Source organism: Diabrotica undecimpunctata, chromosome 10 (assembly GCF_040954645.1).
Source record: "Diabrotica undecimpunctata isolate CICGRU chromosome 10, icDiaUnde3, whole genome shotgun sequence".
Lineage (NCBI taxonomy): Eukaryota > Metazoa > Arthropoda > Insecta > Coleoptera > Chrysomelidae > Diabrotica > Diabrotica undecimpunctata.
In genome coordinates this window covers 68,975,741-68,993,253 of record NC_092812.1, presented here as the reverse complement: position 1 = coordinate 68,993,253, position 17,513 = coordinate 68,975,741, and the positions used below count along the sequence as shown (strand labels likewise).

General features: G+C 34.1%; 1 protein-coding gene across 12 annotated transcripts in view; it reads right to left on the bottom strand.

Annotated features, from left to right (window-relative positions):
* The window catches only part of Ca-alpha1D (Ca[2+]-channel protein alpha[[1]] subunit D), a 960,824-nt gene that overhangs the window by 191,601 nt on the left and 751,710 nt on the right, over nt 1–17,513 (bottom strand). For all 12 annotated transcript variants that reach the window (XM_072546534.1, XM_072546531.1, XM_072546539.1 and 9 more), the window contains exons 12-15: nt 17,108–17,315; nt 15,015–15,135; nt 12,050–12,236; nt 9,340–9,416 (exon numbers count right to left, since the gene is read on the bottom strand). In XM_072546534.1, the coding sequence (XP_072402635.1) occupies nt 9,340–9,416; nt 12,050–12,236; nt 15,015–15,135; nt 17,108–17,315 (593 nt within the window). The remainder of the gene's footprint in view (nt 1–9,339; nt 9,417–12,049; nt 12,237–15,014; nt 15,136–17,107; nt 17,316–17,513) is intronic.

The following is a 17,513-nucleotide window of genomic DNA, read 5'->3' as shown; positions in this document are numbered from 1 at the left end:
ACTATGAGGAAGATAACTTAAGTGATAAAGACTTTGAAGTGCCAAATTTACCTAAAACATTACACGAAGTACACAGAAAGTCAGAAACATTAAGAAAAAGAAAAGACTTAGGTGAATATGTAAAATATATGTGTGCGGAGACAAGTGACAGATTGATGATGTTCCATTACCAGTCTCAGAGGCATTACAACGTCCTGATGGAGCAGAGTGAAGAGAAGCCATGATGCATAAAATCCAATGCATTGCTATCAGTGATAACAATGCATGAAACGTGGTAGATGTAGAAAATGGCAGTGTAATTGGTAATAAGTTGGTGTTTAAGTTAAAGTGTAATAGTGAAAATAAAGTTACATATCGTGCAAGACTAGTGGCTAGAGATTTCAATAAAAGAGAATATAAAGACTATACAGAAACTTTTGCGCCAGTAATAAGACATCTTTCTTTAAGGTTGCTTTTTTTACTTTCTATAAAATTAGGTTTGGATATTACTCATTTAAAATCTATTTGGACAGATCCTTAGTGAAATGGGTAAAAAAATGTAGAAACATGGGAATAAAGGTGGAAGAAAACAAGCTATATACACTTTTCTTTGCGGATGACCAGGTAGTAATTGCCGAAGACAGCTATGATCTTAACTATATGGTAAGAAAACTGCAAGAAGAATATGAGGTGGCAGGTCTAAACATGGATATGACAAAATGTGAATATCTCTCAGTGGGAACAGATGAAATATGTGATCTAGTCTTGGAAGGCGACAAAATCAAAGGCGTGCAATCCTACAAATATTTGAGGGTCATTTTCAACAAGAAGGGAAATAGAGCAGATGAAATCAGGGAAAGAATAAACAAGGGCAGAGCAGCGACCCGTGCCTTAAACTCTCTTCTCTGGCAAAAAACAATTCGACGAGAAACCAAACAACACATTTACGGTAGTATAGTCCAAAGTATTACACTTTACGGTTAGGAAGTATGGGACGTCACCAAAGCTAATAGAAACAAACTTATGACGACAGAAATGGATTATCTGAGACGAAGCTGCGGTAGATCGAAACTGGAGAGAGTTAGAAACGAACAAATAAGACACGAAATGAAAATGGAGAGAAATATCAATGATGACATAGAAAGAAAACAAGAGTAAAGAAACCTAGAAGAGTACTGGAATGGATCCCTCCTGAAAGAAGAAAGAGAGGACGACCACGGAGATGTTGGCGCAACGATATTGATGAAGCAATGGCGGCAAGAGACTTAGAAGAAGCAACTGCATATGACAGAAAAAGATGGAAATTGGGGGCGGAGAAGCGGGGACAGCCGTAATAAATCCGTTATTATATATATATATATATATATATATATATATATATATATATATATATATATATATATATATATATATATATCTATATATATATATATCTATATATATATATATATATATATATATATATATATCTATATATATATATATCTATATATATATATATATATATATATATATATATATATATATATATATATATATATATATATATATATATATATATTACTCATTTAGATGTTAAAACAGCATTTCTAAATGGCCATTTGAAAGAGGAAATATACATACAATCACCAAAGGGTTTTGAGTTAGCAGGTAGGAAATTAAAATTAAATAAAGCTATTCATGGGCTTAAACAGTCTAATAGGGCCTGAAATTATGAAGTAAATAATTTTTTAATTATTTAATTATAAGAAATCCAAGTATGAACCTTTTACCTATAAAAAAGAAAAAAATAATAAAATTGCGGTTATAGCAGTATATGTGGATGATTTTTTTGTGTGTTTCAAATGATGAAAGTGAGACAAGTAGACTAAAAATTGAGCTGAAAACTAAATTTGCTATTAAACATTTGAAGGTTATATGGCTTTGAATCAGAAAAACTATATTATTCAGTTGTTAAGGACATTTAGCATGAGTGATGCCAAAAACTCCAATTGAATCAAAGTTATCTTAACAATTGACGAAAGTAACAATTATTATAGAGATAAATTTCCTTATCAGAAGCTAATTGGTAGTTTGATGTATTTAACGCATATTTGACATGGCGCACATGACGAATTTTATAGCATATTTCAATATTATCAAATGTCACTGAACTTATATTATAAACTCATTATTATTTAATGAAATATATATACCTATTGAAGTTTATTGTTGGCCTTGGCCATAAAAATTTTAATGTTATTTGGAATTTTCATACTATTACATCAATTATAAATTATTAAAAGGTTTAATGTTGATCATAAAATCATAAATATATTGTAGATAATAATATAATAATGTGAAAACATGCACAAGTAATTTCTGGTGCAGATTTGTAAAATTGCGAATATTTTTCTCTTAATTTACGTTTAAAATGTGTAATAACCCTCAAAAAATCAAATTAATTTATAAAAACTAAAAACAATAATAAATTGCTACTAAAATATATATAAGAATGAAAACCACCGACAAAGCTAGAGTTTCATGATACACAGGCTAGACCAGACATGGACAAAGTACGGCCCGCGGACCAAGCACGGCAATTTGGGCTATTCAATCAGGCCCGCTACATGGTTTTAAGTAACTTAAAAAATTACGTACCATAGGACTGGATTTTAAATGTTTCCCTCTGTTGCCTCTTCGACCATTGCGTTCACCCACCACCAAAGTCCCCTTGCCGCGCACCTTATGGTAACAGACAATGTTGAGTATAATGCGTGTATTGCTCTGCTAAGTTCGAAACGTATCTATATAAACTAGATATTCTTCTTTTTCTTCTTCTTCCTTTTTGTATAAAGGCTTTAAAGCCTGTTTCTTCTTCAATTTTAGGGTCCTAACTGCTTTAATTATCGCACCATATTTTTCTTGGTCTACCAATACTTCTTCGTCCATTTCGTGACTTATCTCGTGCTATTCGTATTATCCTATCGTCTGCCATTCTACTCTTCTATCGTCTTCGTTCCACTCCTGTTTCCGTTTTGTCACCCATCCATTTATGTCTTCTATATTACATGCTCTTCTTATGTTTTCGCTTCTCTCCTTATCCAACAGACTTCCCTGATATTCGTCGAAGTATTTTCATCTCTGTTGTTTCAAGTAGTCGTCTCGTTTTAGATGTATCAGATCGTGTCTCCGCCGTGTATTTTAATATAGATCTAATTACTGCTTTATAGATTCTTGTTTTTGTGTCTTGTCTTAGGAATTTGTTCTCCCAGATTGTGTCATTAAGAGATCCCGCCGCTTTACTTGCTTTTAAGCTTTGTTCTCGTACTTCTTCTTCAATATCTCCGTAGCTAATTATATCTACTCCCAGATATCTAAACCTTGCTTCCTGCTTTAATATTTTTCCATCAATTTCGATTTTACATCGATGTTGTCATACATTTGGTTTTTTCTGCTGATATTATCATATTGTATTTCTTCGCTGTTGTATTGAAGATGTGTGATCTTTGGAGCTCGTCTTCTGTCTCGACGATTAATGCGGCGTCGTCTGCATAACATATTATTTTGATTTCTTTGTTCCCCATTGTTCCCCATCCCAAAGAGAAATGGGCTTAACGAGTCACCCTGTCTGACTTCGCTTTGTACTAGTATACACTGTGTTAGTTTTCCATTTATCTTTGCCTTATTCGATTATGGAAGTAGATGTTTTCGATGGTTTGTATATCTAATATTGATTGGTATGTTTCTTTTATACAGTAGGTGTAAGACGTCTTCGACTTGGATGCGATCGGAAGCCTTTTCAGGTTTATAAAACATAGATATGCTGGTTTATTGTATTGTATTTATAAACTAGATCTAATGTATTATTTTGATTATTATAAGCAGAATTTGGTCACTTGCTGGTCACTTTTTTCTTCTTCCTATGCCGTCCCCATTAACGGAGGTTGGCAACCACATTTTTAAAATATATATTATATATATATAATTATTTGTTTCTATATCGTTCACCTTTACTACTGCTTTCTGGTTCCAGTATATAGCCTTAATAAACTCAATGTCTTTTTTGTCTAAATTGATGTTTTTTAATTCATCTATTAACTTCATATGCTGCACTCGGTCAAAGGCCTTCCTAAAGTCTATGAAGCATACATATGCACTCTTGTTATATTCCCGACATTTCTGCAAGAGTACCGTCAACGCAAATAATGCTTCTCTTGTACCCATGCCTCCTCTGAAGCCAAACTGAGTTTCATCTATCTGCTCCTCACATTTCTTATAAATTCGGTTTTGAACAATTTTCAAGAGAATCTTTAAAGGGTGGCACATTAGGCTTATCAATCTATAGTCATTACATGATTTGGGATTGTTGTTTTTTGGTAGAGGTAAAAATATCGATTTAAGCCATTCTTCCGGGATGTTGCCCTCTACATATATGTGGTTGAGAATTCGGGTGAGTCTCTTTATATTACCGTCATCTAAGGCTTTTAACAGTTCAACTGGAATTTGATCAGGATCTTGGTCACTTTACAATGTAAATATAGAAACATATTTTCTTACGCGCCGCCAATGATCGAGTTCAAAATTTCCGAGAATTTATAACGGCACGTGATTTCGGCTACATTTTACCACTTACAGCGCATGATTTTGGATGACTAATTTCACTTATTATTTGCCAGACTATAGTGCGTGGTTCTTAGCTTCAAAACTACAGAATAATGTGCAGTCTGTCTTTTCAGAACATAACATTTATTTTGCGAGTATATTGGTCTATCGCGCTATGTTATAAGCGCCTAATTAACAATTAAAAACAGTGTTTTAAAATTAAATAAGCTCAAATTCCTTAGAAACGTTGTAAAGTAATATTAGCACCTACTTAAATTTAAGCTTTCCCTAACTTCAAAAATAATAATTTTTACCTACGTTCTTTAGCTTAAGTGAATATTTGACACTGCAACAAAATACAATGGCAGAATTGCCAATTTTAAAATGATTAAAGGTTGTACAAAACTCGACAGATTACGCAACGCAGAAATAAGAAATGAACATAATGCTAAAAGTATGCAAGAAAATATAGAGAAAAATAGAAACAACAATTAGAAAAAATGTTGCAGTTTTATACTATAAACCAAAACGGTCCAGGAAATATAGAAAGATCTAGAAAAAGATGGGGAAGACTAAAATTTATATCAGTACTTGTCATATAAAATTATCCACCTTAAGTTTTAGGAAAAGCGCAGAAACACGTCAGTTAATATTTGAAGGGGAAGACATTATGTCATATTTAAGGTTGCTGGGAAATGCACCCTCTCACCCCTGTATCATCCCTTTCTTTTTTTTTAAATTACTTCTCCTTTTTTTATTTTATATTTGGATTCTCCTTTTTGCACTGATTTACAAAATGTATAATACTTTTGGCCTGAGGTGATTAGTTTATGAGATAGACCATCTCTTTACCAAAATAGTATCTCTCACCTTAATTGGCTGTAACAAAATAGGTTGTAGCATAATTTAAACTTTTTAAATATTCACTGTACTATTTGTAGTACTTTCAACACCCAAGAAACAAAAAACTTCCCTTTTTATTAAAGTTTCATCAAAGGTTTTCGATAATATTTGGATATTCATGTTAATCGGTTAATGGCCTATGAATAACCAAATAAAGCAAACCGAATAAGATGGGTGAGGCACGTAATAAGATCAAGTGACGAAAGACACCTGAACGCCACATTCTGGGAATGGCCCGATGGCAAAGGTCAGTTGGTCGCCCAAGAAAGAGATGGAAGGACTCAGTAGCCAGTGATCTACGCCAAATGGGAATACAGCAAGGGGAAATTGCTGCTCAGGATCGACAACAATGGAAGCAAATAGTAAACGCGGCCAACACTCACATAGAGTAGTAGAGCCAAATGATGATGATGATGATGCATAGCCTATGACAATTTATTATAACTTGTACCATACTATTTTGATACGTGTTCAATTTGATCGCTGAAATGGTTTACACTTTGTAAGAAAGAATCGAAATTATAGGTATATACTACAAAAATAATAATTGTGCAGGAGCTGCTGCTAGAATTTTTAATGAAACACACCACAATAGACATGAAACTCATAAGTATGTGATTGAACTGATGCAGAAATTTAGAACAACAGGGTAAGTTTGCAATAAAAACATAACCGAGTGGAACTTGTAAATAACGAAGCAATCCAAGTAACCGTTTTAGGACAAGTTAGCTTAGAGGCTGAGCAATCACTGTCACTGTTAACAATAAGCAGAGCAATCGGTGTTTCATCTTCCACAGCCTTTCGTGTCCTCCATAAATTTAAGTTTCATCCACACAAAATTAAATTGGTACAAGAGTTAAATGAGGAAGATTTTGATCGTCGTCTCGAATTTTGCGAATTAATGACACAATGCATCATTAACAATCCACAATTGTTAAACAATATTTGCTTTTCGGATGAATGCTCATTTTCATTAAATGGTTTGGTGAACAGACATAATTGCCGATACTTGGCTGAGAGTGATCCACACATTGTGCGGGAATTTCACACAGTATTCTCAAACGTTAAACGTATGGTGTGGTATCCTAGGTGATTACATTATCGGACCCTTCTTTATCACTGGAAACTTAACTGGTGCATCGTATCTTCAGTTACTTAGGCAAGTGGTTGATTGTATTAGAATAATAGTAGAAAATGATGATAACCTTTTCGAAGATCTGGTTGTATTTCAACATAATGGAGCTCCTCCACACTTTGCTCTACCTGTGCGATAATTTTTAAACGAAACTTTTCCCACTCGTTGGATTGGTAGAAGATAACAGATCATGGATTGGCCACCTAGGTCACCGAATTTAACACCCCTAGACTTCTTCGTATAGGGGTATTTAAAAAGGAAAACTTATGTTACTTAACCAGAATCTCTAGATGATTTACGACAAAGAATAGAGGATGAATGTCGACAATTAAATGCGGACATATTAAGGAATGTCAGAGAAGAATTTCAAAATAGATTGTACTATTGTATGGAAATAAAGTCGGTCATTTTGAACAATTGTATACATTTTGAGCGAAAGGTTCATTCTAAATGTTTGTAATAAAATTGTTAAAAAAATAATTTTTTTTTTCAATTCACTTTTCTTGCTTTTTTATTTATTTTTCTCAAAAACTAATTACTTTAAGGATCATGTATTATACATTTTAAAATCAGTACAAAGAGGAGAATGAGAATCCAAATATCAAGTAAGAAAAGGTGGAAGTAATTTAAAAATAATTAAGGGATGATACGAAGGGTGAGTCGGTGCCTTTCCCACCAAGCTAAAATGTAACATAATGTTTCCCCCTTCAAATATTTACTGACGTGTTTTTGCGCTTTTCCTAAGAATTAGAAGAATTAGAAGAATTATTAAAAGTTATTTAAGGTGGATAATTTTATCTAAAAAGCACTTTATAGATGAAATAGACACTCATCTAAACTCTAAAAGTGGAGAAGAAAAAGATAACAAACTAGCGAACGAGAAAAGACAAGCTAATTGAGGTACAACAATAAAAACCGAATCGTAAACTGAGAAATATATCGGAGGAATAAATCTTTGCTAGCTGTTGAATGTTTTATAGGCAAATGTGGTGCAAAGGCACCACATATGTTTATGGAAAATAATTGATGACATCATTACTCCCATTTAGATGACATAACGAACAAAAATCGGCAAGTTACCAAGTTACGAAATGAGATTATTTCTTTCGTTTCCACCACTGATCCAATAACTACTGATTAGAGACATTCAACGATGTGCAAACACCGAGAAGGATTTCTACTTAAAAATAACACAATTAAACGAAAATATAAAATAGAAATATAAAGAAAACCTTAAAAATAAAACTCACATCAATTTATATTAACGTCAATTACCACTTTTTATTATCAAGTAATGTCAAAGTTGAAACTTTGTAGGATAGGGATTTATATTTCTCTTTTCCCGTGCGGAAACGTTTTTGTGACATTTATATTTGTAATTACTGAGCTTTTACGCAATAAATGACTTCAATCGGTTTAAAGACGATTTGCAATTGACTTAATTATCCTTGTAGCATTATATAATCATTTCAAAAGGCTTTTGAAGAACCCTCTTAAAAATGAAGCAAATCTGACTTTCATTAGAATTTAATTAATTTAAAATTCTTTTGTAACATTTAATCGAAACGTATATAGGGAATTCGTATTTTCAAATACAGACATTACAAAGGGTGCCAATTAAATTTTAGATTTACCAACACAGCATAGATACGTCAAAATTGATGTTTTATTGGTAAATGTGCTCAGATCGTTTGTCATTCAACTTCTACACTGTTCAATTAAATTGGGCACACACTTGTTTATAAATCTGTAGCTTGTTAATACACACATAAAACATACCACACTTTTAAAGTTATGACCAAACAATAATTCATTTATTAAGGTGAGGAAAGTTTACTATACGGCAAAATAGTGACAGAGGATAATAATGGAAAGGGATTTAATGGAAGAAGTTAGAGGAACTATTGACATTTGTGGAGGCAAACGAATAACTTGTAAACTTCGTACCGAAAGTGTGATTCACTGTTAAGTGTGAAGTTTGTTTAAAACTCGTGCTTCTCTACCCTCTGCCCTCCATCTGGCACTGCCTGATGAGTATCAGTAATGCCGAAACACTCACACTGCGATTACTATCGAATTGACTATATTGACTACCATATGTAAAGGGGAAACAAAGAAAATAAGAAGGGTGGTAAGAAAACACAAAATAAAAACGATATTTAACATGGATAGCAATAACCTCAACTATTATAGCACCCACAAAAATAAAAATATCGTTAGAAAACCAAGGAGCATACGAGATTTCATGTGGCGACTGTGACAAATCGTACATCGGACAGACCAATCGAAGAATCCATGTTAGACTAAAAGAACATCCAAATGCGATCAAAAGAAGAAATAAAACGTCGTCCTTTGCCCAACATGTCTAAAATAGAGTACATACAATAAACCTAAATCAAACAACGATGCTAGCTAACATTGATTTGAAAAGAAAACGTGAGATCAGAGAATCAATAGAAATGAATTCTAACTTAAAGCGTTCTGAGCACATAGACCACTAAAATGTTAAAATTGCGGATGTTTTTAAGTCTACAAATGTTATCAACAGTAAAGAGTAGCACCCTTATTACAAGTAAGAAATATCGACACAATTATAATATTTAATATGTTATTAGGTATTATAACAGCAATTAATTGGTAAATTGTATCTATAATATAAAAATATACGTGTATTTACTATAATAATAAATATATTTAAAAAAAATATATTATAGATTAATATAAGATTTTAAACTAACCTTCGTTTGGTTCTTCTTCGAATTCTCCTTCTTCAGCAATCTTTGTTTGTGATCCTTGGTCATCGTCATGCTCTGACCTGAAAACCAAACATATTATCGATTAACACCACTGAAATCATTGGCGCATTATATAAAACTCAAAAAAAAACGGGACGGAGGGGCCCAAACTCTCGAGCGCCGAGTCATCAAACTGGACCCAGTTCGGAGAGGGGACTCGGCGCCCGGAGAAGCAAAAAAGGTTAGAACAACGTAATCCATTAAGACTACACACTAAATAAACCAGTGTGAATTAAAACAAAACAAACTACATGCAGTGCCCTTCCGTATTCTATTGATATGTAAATAACGCAGAGGAAGTATTAATAGGGATTACTTGTTCTAGCACCAGTCTCTAAATAGCCCACGAACATATCTACTTGTACAATATTTCAAGCACTTAAGTCAGCATCCAACGGAACATGGAGCAGCGTTCTTTATTGGTTCATAGATGGCGAAAAGAAAAAGAAAATAAATAATAGAAAAAGACAAAATATATAGACGGGAAATATCGTTCTTCCTCTCAATATTTGTGGTTTACGATCGGTGAAATAGGGCAAACCTATCGATTTATGGTCGGCGCGAGTAGTCTAGTCATTTGTCAGTAAATCAAAATGGTTCAAAGGAAGGTCGGAAGCTAATGCACAGCAGGTACTTACCCCTCCAAAACTTTCGACGCGACTAAGGGCTGGTACGGTCAGTGTCGTGGTAATTTTACTATGGAGTGGTCTAAGGAAGTTGTGTTGAAATTTTTATCATTGTTTACCCAACTTACTAAAATTTTTACCGCCAACACTGGTGGGGTATAACAGACTAAACTAAAATAAAACCCTCGATACTCGAGGGTACACGCTCCATCTGAATAGTGCAATAACATTTTGAAGTAGGTCGAGTAACTTTATCAACAAGTAAATGTCTATTAATTTCACAGTCACATGCGAGACAACCGTGCTATCTTTTCTTTTCACTTTATCTATTTTATATTTCTGATTGCTGACGTGAACCGGCGAAGAGTGCCGCTTAACGTTTCGTGGGATCTTGGCTTTAGCAATGGATTTTTGTGCTCAAGAGTGTAAAAAAACGCTTCAATTCAGACTACCCTAGCTAAAAGCTATAAATTCTACAACTTATAAGTTGTAGAACAGGACACAAAAAAGTAACTTTGCTGTGGGTGCCAGGCATAAAGTAATTGTTGGTAATGAGATTGTTGTCTTGCTAAAGAAGGAGCTGATACTCATTTTATCGGACTTCTTTTATTAGACCATAGCCTTTCTGCGGTTTACCAAAAACCAGCATAGTGGAATATATCCGAAAATGGATAAAAGAGCTTAATGAAGACTACTAAGAATATACTCTAGACAAAAAAATGTTGTTACAACTTTTCCTCCACAGAAAAATACTTTTTGAGGTCCAGAAGTCCAAACTCATAGATTTTTTCATTATACACTGCTCAATCAGATATTATCTCTGTAAAATACACAAAGTGTTGCATGAACGCAACAAGCAGACTTTTTGAAAACGCAGACTCTGAGGAGCAATTCTTCTTTTTCAATGTTCATTTGTGGGATAGTGTTAGGTAATGCTTTATTTCGAAGAGGAATGAACTTAATGTACCCGTTTAGAATCATTGGATCCTCTTCAGGCTAGAGTTGAATGTGTTGTGTTGGTACGAAAAGCAAAACAGGCTGAAAAACCCGCTTGGGCAGTGGTGTTCTTCTGGTGGAGCATCTTGGAGGCTGTCGAGATGGAGTCACTATTCGAATCAGAGGCGAAAGGTTTGTCTGGATGAGGTGTTCTTTCCAGAAAGGATACGTATGCACCCAAAACCAGGGTATTGCACTGTAATTTTGTCGTCGGGTGAGTTCGCCAACGGCCAGGCCCTCAGCTTTCGAGAGGCGACTTGTCGCAGTTTGCCCAGTGTGAATGTGTGTTAGCCCAACAGTGATGGACGCTAGTCCGTCAGTCACCTAGATTATCCCCGTCCGAGTGTGATTTGTGTGAATATGTTTGAGTGTGAATGTGTGCGGGTCTGAGTCGGCAAAGGCAAAAAACTGTGTTTTCTAGTGACCATTGTTCCTGCAAGCTGTTTGTGCGTTTGCGGCCAACTTCAGAACTAGTGTATTGCATTATAATTCTTGTTATTGGTCGCTTTCGCTAACGGCCCGGCCTCGTCGGAGTTTGATAGACGGTTCCTGCAATTGCCGGATCAGGTAAGAAAATAGTTGCGGCTATTTTCTCAGGGACAGACAGGTATGATTGAGTAGTGAGAGCGGAAAACCGCAAAAAACCAATCTCCCTCTGTCCGGGGAGGAGCAATTGTTCCCTAACGCCATACATACCTGGAACAGGTAAAGAATATCTCTCCATACGAATAATAGAGTTTCTTGGAAGCCTACATTAAATATAGATATAGGGTATGAGGTCCAATCGTTCATTTTAGATGTACAATCTACCCTTATGTTTTACCCAATCTTTGAAACTGTTTAACCTAATATTACGACACTTATATCCATTTAACTACCAAGAAGAAAAGAGTAATCATGTAAGGAATAAAAGCTTAACCGTTTGGCAACTGAATCGTTGTTGAACCATTATTAAAAATAAGAGTTAATTGCTAATGTCATTACTATATAAAAAAAAAGAATATAAATATATAGATTATTCTTTATTGTACCTTCCCGAATATTGTCCGTCATCGGTTTCCTCCTCTTCTACACTATGTTCTTCTTCTACTTCCTCGTGCGGCGTCGGACTTGTCGATTTTCGTTCACCTTCTTCTTCTTCTTTTTCGATCGCAGTAAGAGATTCGGCATCAGCTAAATTATCCACGGCAATAGCCAAGAACACATTTAGTAGGATATCTGAGAATTTGTTAGGAAAATAAAACATTTTTAAACAAAAATTACATTTCCTTTAGGTAAACTATGGAAGAATTTATATTTTTAATAATTATTTTTGGTAAGATATGGGAGAGTTTATCACTTTCTATACTAAAGTTGAGAGACTAAAGAAACTTGATTTATGGAGAATACGACTAAATGTAAAATTCAAAAAAATATACAGGGTCCAATTACTCATTATTAAATAATCTTTTACGACATACCTAAATAATAAAAAATATTATTTAGATAAATGTTAGAGCATAAATAGGACCCTACTTTGAAAATATTTTTAAATGTACAGGGCCAACTATATTGACGGTGTAAAACCAACTTATCTTTTTTAATGGAACACCCTGTATATTTTTAAATTTGACGACTCTTCTCGATGTTCTCGTTTTTTGCAATACAAGGGTTTTTATGTTGTATAAGATAGTTTAACAGATAATTACGTTTTTTTTATGATTTCGTACCGACATTAACACCTCTTAGAATTATAGAGATGTGACATCAAAAAATTTATCCTGCAGCCAATTCTTTGCTATGTCTCCTTACACATTGCACGTGTTTTTTCTATCGCCTTTTGACATTCCTTATTTGTGCAACACAAAATGTTCCTTTTAATATTATTCTCAAGTCATAAACTTTAATGATTGATGCACATACTTCCAAATCAAAAATGATCTTATTGTTTTCGTCTCTTATGCATACTTTCACTAGTTTTCTCCACTTCTTTTTATTTCTTATATAACTCCTTAACTTTGGCCTTCTTTGGTCTTCTTCATTAATTTTCTCTCAATTTAACTCAACTCCTCCGGAAATTTTTCTTAGTACAACTCGTTCTCACATATGTAAAGCATTTTCTTCTTCTTTTTATCACCCAACACTCACTGCCAAATGTTACTGTTGGTTGAATCACAGTTCGATATAATCTTAACTTTGTTGCCCTTGTTATAGAATAGTTAATATTCAAAATAGTCAAAAATAGTAAAATTCAAAAAATTTGAGCTGGAAACTCATTCTGCAAAGCTCTCAGAGTAGCTGAAGATAGAGACCAATGGGGAAAAATTGTTAGGAATATTGGAAGAAATCACAATCCTCAGTAATGGTGAAAAGACAATAGAGATTCAGAGGTATTCAAATTGTATCAAAGACATGAAAAAATATGGTTATTACGAAGCGAGGACAAACAACGAGGCATACAAGCATAAACCAGCACTTAATCCTAGTGTATAAAGTTATGTTTTTACTGTGTCCAATTAGCCTCCGTCCGGCTCGCGAAGATGAGAATACAGCCGGGCCAAGTTATTCCTGCCTGTAAGAGGCGACTACTGGAAAGGAATGAGAGGTGGAGAGCCGTGGTTAAGGTGTCGGGTTTGTAGAAACGCACGCAGGGCGCTTTGACGGTACGGTCACCGGTCTACACTCCTAGTATCCGAGACTCTTCTCTCGTGGAACTACTCTACTCTCATTCCACAGAATCAAAGTAAGGTTGAACGAGCTGCGTCCCTCATACACCCTTTCCCCATTAAGGGCGTGGGGTTGCGGCACGGACCCACCTTGGGAGACCTAAGAGTGGGAGAGGAGAGCTCCTCGGCGGCTACTTGTCTAGTCAAGCCTCAACCAGCGTTCACCTTTCTGCCCCGGGGGGATAACGGACGGGTGTTCGTACCGTAACACAGGTAATACGGGGAGGGTGAAGCCCCGGGATGCTCCTTGTAACGCGCCACCCTCAAATGATGTTGGACTCGTAAAGTTAGTGGCTAGCTAAAGGTCAAATTCCTAAAGGCCAGGTAGACCTGGGTCCCGCCGGCATTTATTGTCGGGGAACACGAATTTCTTTATGTGTCCCCTTAGTGAGGCGATTTATTAACGAGACTCCTCCAAAATTGTAATGAAAGTTACAATTTAATTTCACAAATTGCTCCAAAAAATTAATTTGGTGGCAAAAATGTTGTAGAGATAGCCTTCTGGATAGCAGCCTGTGCCTTTAATGAAGGAGCTAAAATAAACTTCACAGTAATGAACCTTATGGGATTAAAAATTTGAGAAATAGAAAGGAGTTGATCGGAAAATATCGACGAAGCTCGTATTGCTGAAGCCAATAGAAGGAGCAGCGAGAGATGAAAAAGGCAGAATTATGAAAAAAAGCTCTCCCCGACAATTTACTGCTTTTTCTGTACAATGAGGGCACCCCAATATGCAACATGAAGCAGTGATTAGGAAAACATAAATATGACCATTTTATTCGATAGTATTAGTAAAAATACTTTAAAGACTTTTCTCAAAATCACATTTTTCAAAAATGGTAGACGTTTTTCTCAAAATTTACTACACCAATCTTAGTAAAAAATTTTTTAGTACTTTTTATATGTATAGGTCTACTAAATAAACCTAGAAAAAGTTAAAGAAAATTACTCACCTTTTTCTTACAGGGTTAAATTCACCCCCAAAACAGGTGTTTTTCGAACTTTTGAAAAACAACTAGGAGTACCTACCAGAAAAATACCTCAAAAAAATTGTATAGCTCAAAACCTTCTTCAATGTATAAAAAAATTATAACCGTAAATATAATAGTTTTTTTTATATTTAAAAAATGTCTTTTTTCCAATTTAAAAGTAAAAGTCCACCCTAAACTCTAAGTGATATTATAATATTGTTAATGTAGTCATATCATGTCAACAGATACCTAATTAAATGAAAAAGGATAATGTATATTTTAGTTTTGAAAATACAAATATGTTTTGGTTAAAAGGATACAATTACCACAAATAAACAGAATAATAAAGTATATGCAGGATAAGACACCAGGAGACTCAACTCCTCCATATGCCTGTATACCTTCATACATAACTACGTTCCAATCTTCACCAGTAAGAATCTTCAAACAAAAAATATAATTATTTTAAAATAGAACACTAATACTATCAAATAATTTCATTTCCTAATTATAGACTATAAGCCCATGGAAGATTTTTAATGGGTCATTTGACCTAGCATAAATCACATAGAAAACAATACTACAATATGTAATAACAACTTTAGAATCAATGCCGTTCAATCTTGTCGGCACAGGTGAGTCACAGGTAAGATAAACTTACCAATCAAGAGGTGTGGGACTTTTTGGCCAAACATTTGTACGACATTTATAACTTAGGTAGGTAATACAACACTAATAACCTGCGACCTAATGCCGTAAAAAAATATTGGTACCAACAGTACGGGAAATTTTTTATTTTCTTAAAACCTTTTGACCATTTTCGGTAATTTGACATAGTACGGCATACATACACAAAGTTTCGGATCTGTATAATGAATAATTTTTTGCAACGTCATACATTTCGGCTGGAACAGGGGTGGTAAATCTAAGGCGCAACCCTTAACCCCTAACTTGACAATGTGATCTCCAAATCTGCGTAGGTATAGCAATGTATATTTTAATACACTCCTGTTCTTTGTACTGATAGTTACACTGTTCCAATTTTTAAATTTGGGGGTACAAAATTTGTCAATTTTGTATAGGTTAGTTCTGTAATGACAGTTTGAAACCGCAAGTGAAAGCCTATAAATACTTAATTTTATAAACTTAATTAGCTATTATCTGTATAACCCTTTACTACCTATCCTAATTATTTTGAACCAGCCTATTTAACACAATCCTCATACACTGAAATTATATTAATAATTTCACATATGTACACCTTTTTTGTACAAACGTTCTGATCATCATCATCATCAACTAGCCTCTAACGTCCACTGCTCTCGCATGCTTTTCCATTTAGTCCGATTTTGCGCCATCTGAATCCAATTTGTAGTCACTCTTTTTGTCATTCTATCCTTCTCGTTGGGCGGGGTGGGGTGGATGATGAAGGAGGGATGGGTTCTGTTAAACGTTTTGATATCTCAGTAAATATGAACAAAAATGAATTGACAGATTTTTTGGCGATTATTGGAATGGTTAATTTATATATATGTAGAGGTTCCTATTTTCATATGGACGATAGTGATCAGAGGGTGGCAGAAAGGTCACCGAAAACCCACAGATTGTATGTATCAATATTTTCACAAATTTTGGATATTTGTGTAAAAAATGCTTGGATTCTATATAAAAGACATATTGATATTGCTGAACCCAGATAAAATTATAAAAACTTTAAAACCATTCTATTTATCCATAAACGACAGCTTTTTCCGTAAAATTAAAATTTTCAACACAACACAATTTTCCACAAAGGGCCGATGCTGTAGTTGTGTAAATACCCAAACACATGTAATATATGTATACGAAATGTGACATATGTCTTTGTTTTGTGTGAAAACGAAATTGTTTTTACGATTTTCATATGAGCAGGTAATCATTGTAAATTATTGTTGTTAATAAAATAAATCAGTACAACCCTGGGTGTTATTTCATTTTTCCACCGAAATTTGATTTAAGTAACAAGTAGGTACTCGAATTGGTAATGTGTCTTCTAATACACATATATTCTTTTATGGTTTCTTGGCGTTGTACATGCAGGTCCTCACGTACAAATAAAAGTCAAAATTTGTTAAAAAAAAAGCTTATTAGTGAAAATGTACGCAAACTGGTGAAAATGTAAATAACTCACTTTAACAAATAAAGTCAGAAATTATTTTTATTTTGCGTGTTTCTTGTTTTGCCAAGTTAAGGGTTAATTTGAACCCCATGTTTTGAATGCCGATAAGAATTGGCGGCATAGTTTCTAAAGTTGTTATTACATATTATAGTATTAATTTACATGTGATTCATATTGGATGAAAAGACCCCTAAAAATGTCCCATGAGCTTGTAGTCCATTATATTTTATAACTTTGGGTAATAAATAATCTTACCTGGAACACTGTCAACAAACTCTGCCAAAAGCTATCGAAATTATACCTAGTTTTTTCTTCCGTATCCTTGTTAAATCTTCCACCAAATACTTGCATTCCAAGAAGTGCAAAAATAACAATAAACAGAAACAGTAGTAGCAACAGTGACGCAATAGATTGAATTGAATTTAACAGAGAGGCGACTAAATTTGATAACGATCTCCAATATCTAAAATAGATTGAATTAAAACATAAAGTCTGATGTCTATAAAGATATAAAATATTAACCCTCGGCTATAAAACTTTTTACCAGATTATTCTGAGGATTGTAAAGTCTTACGACTTATCTTCATGCATAAGAGAGTAATAATCATGAATAATAAATACTTATAAGTAAAAATTGTTATTTTCTACAGGAAATTTTGAC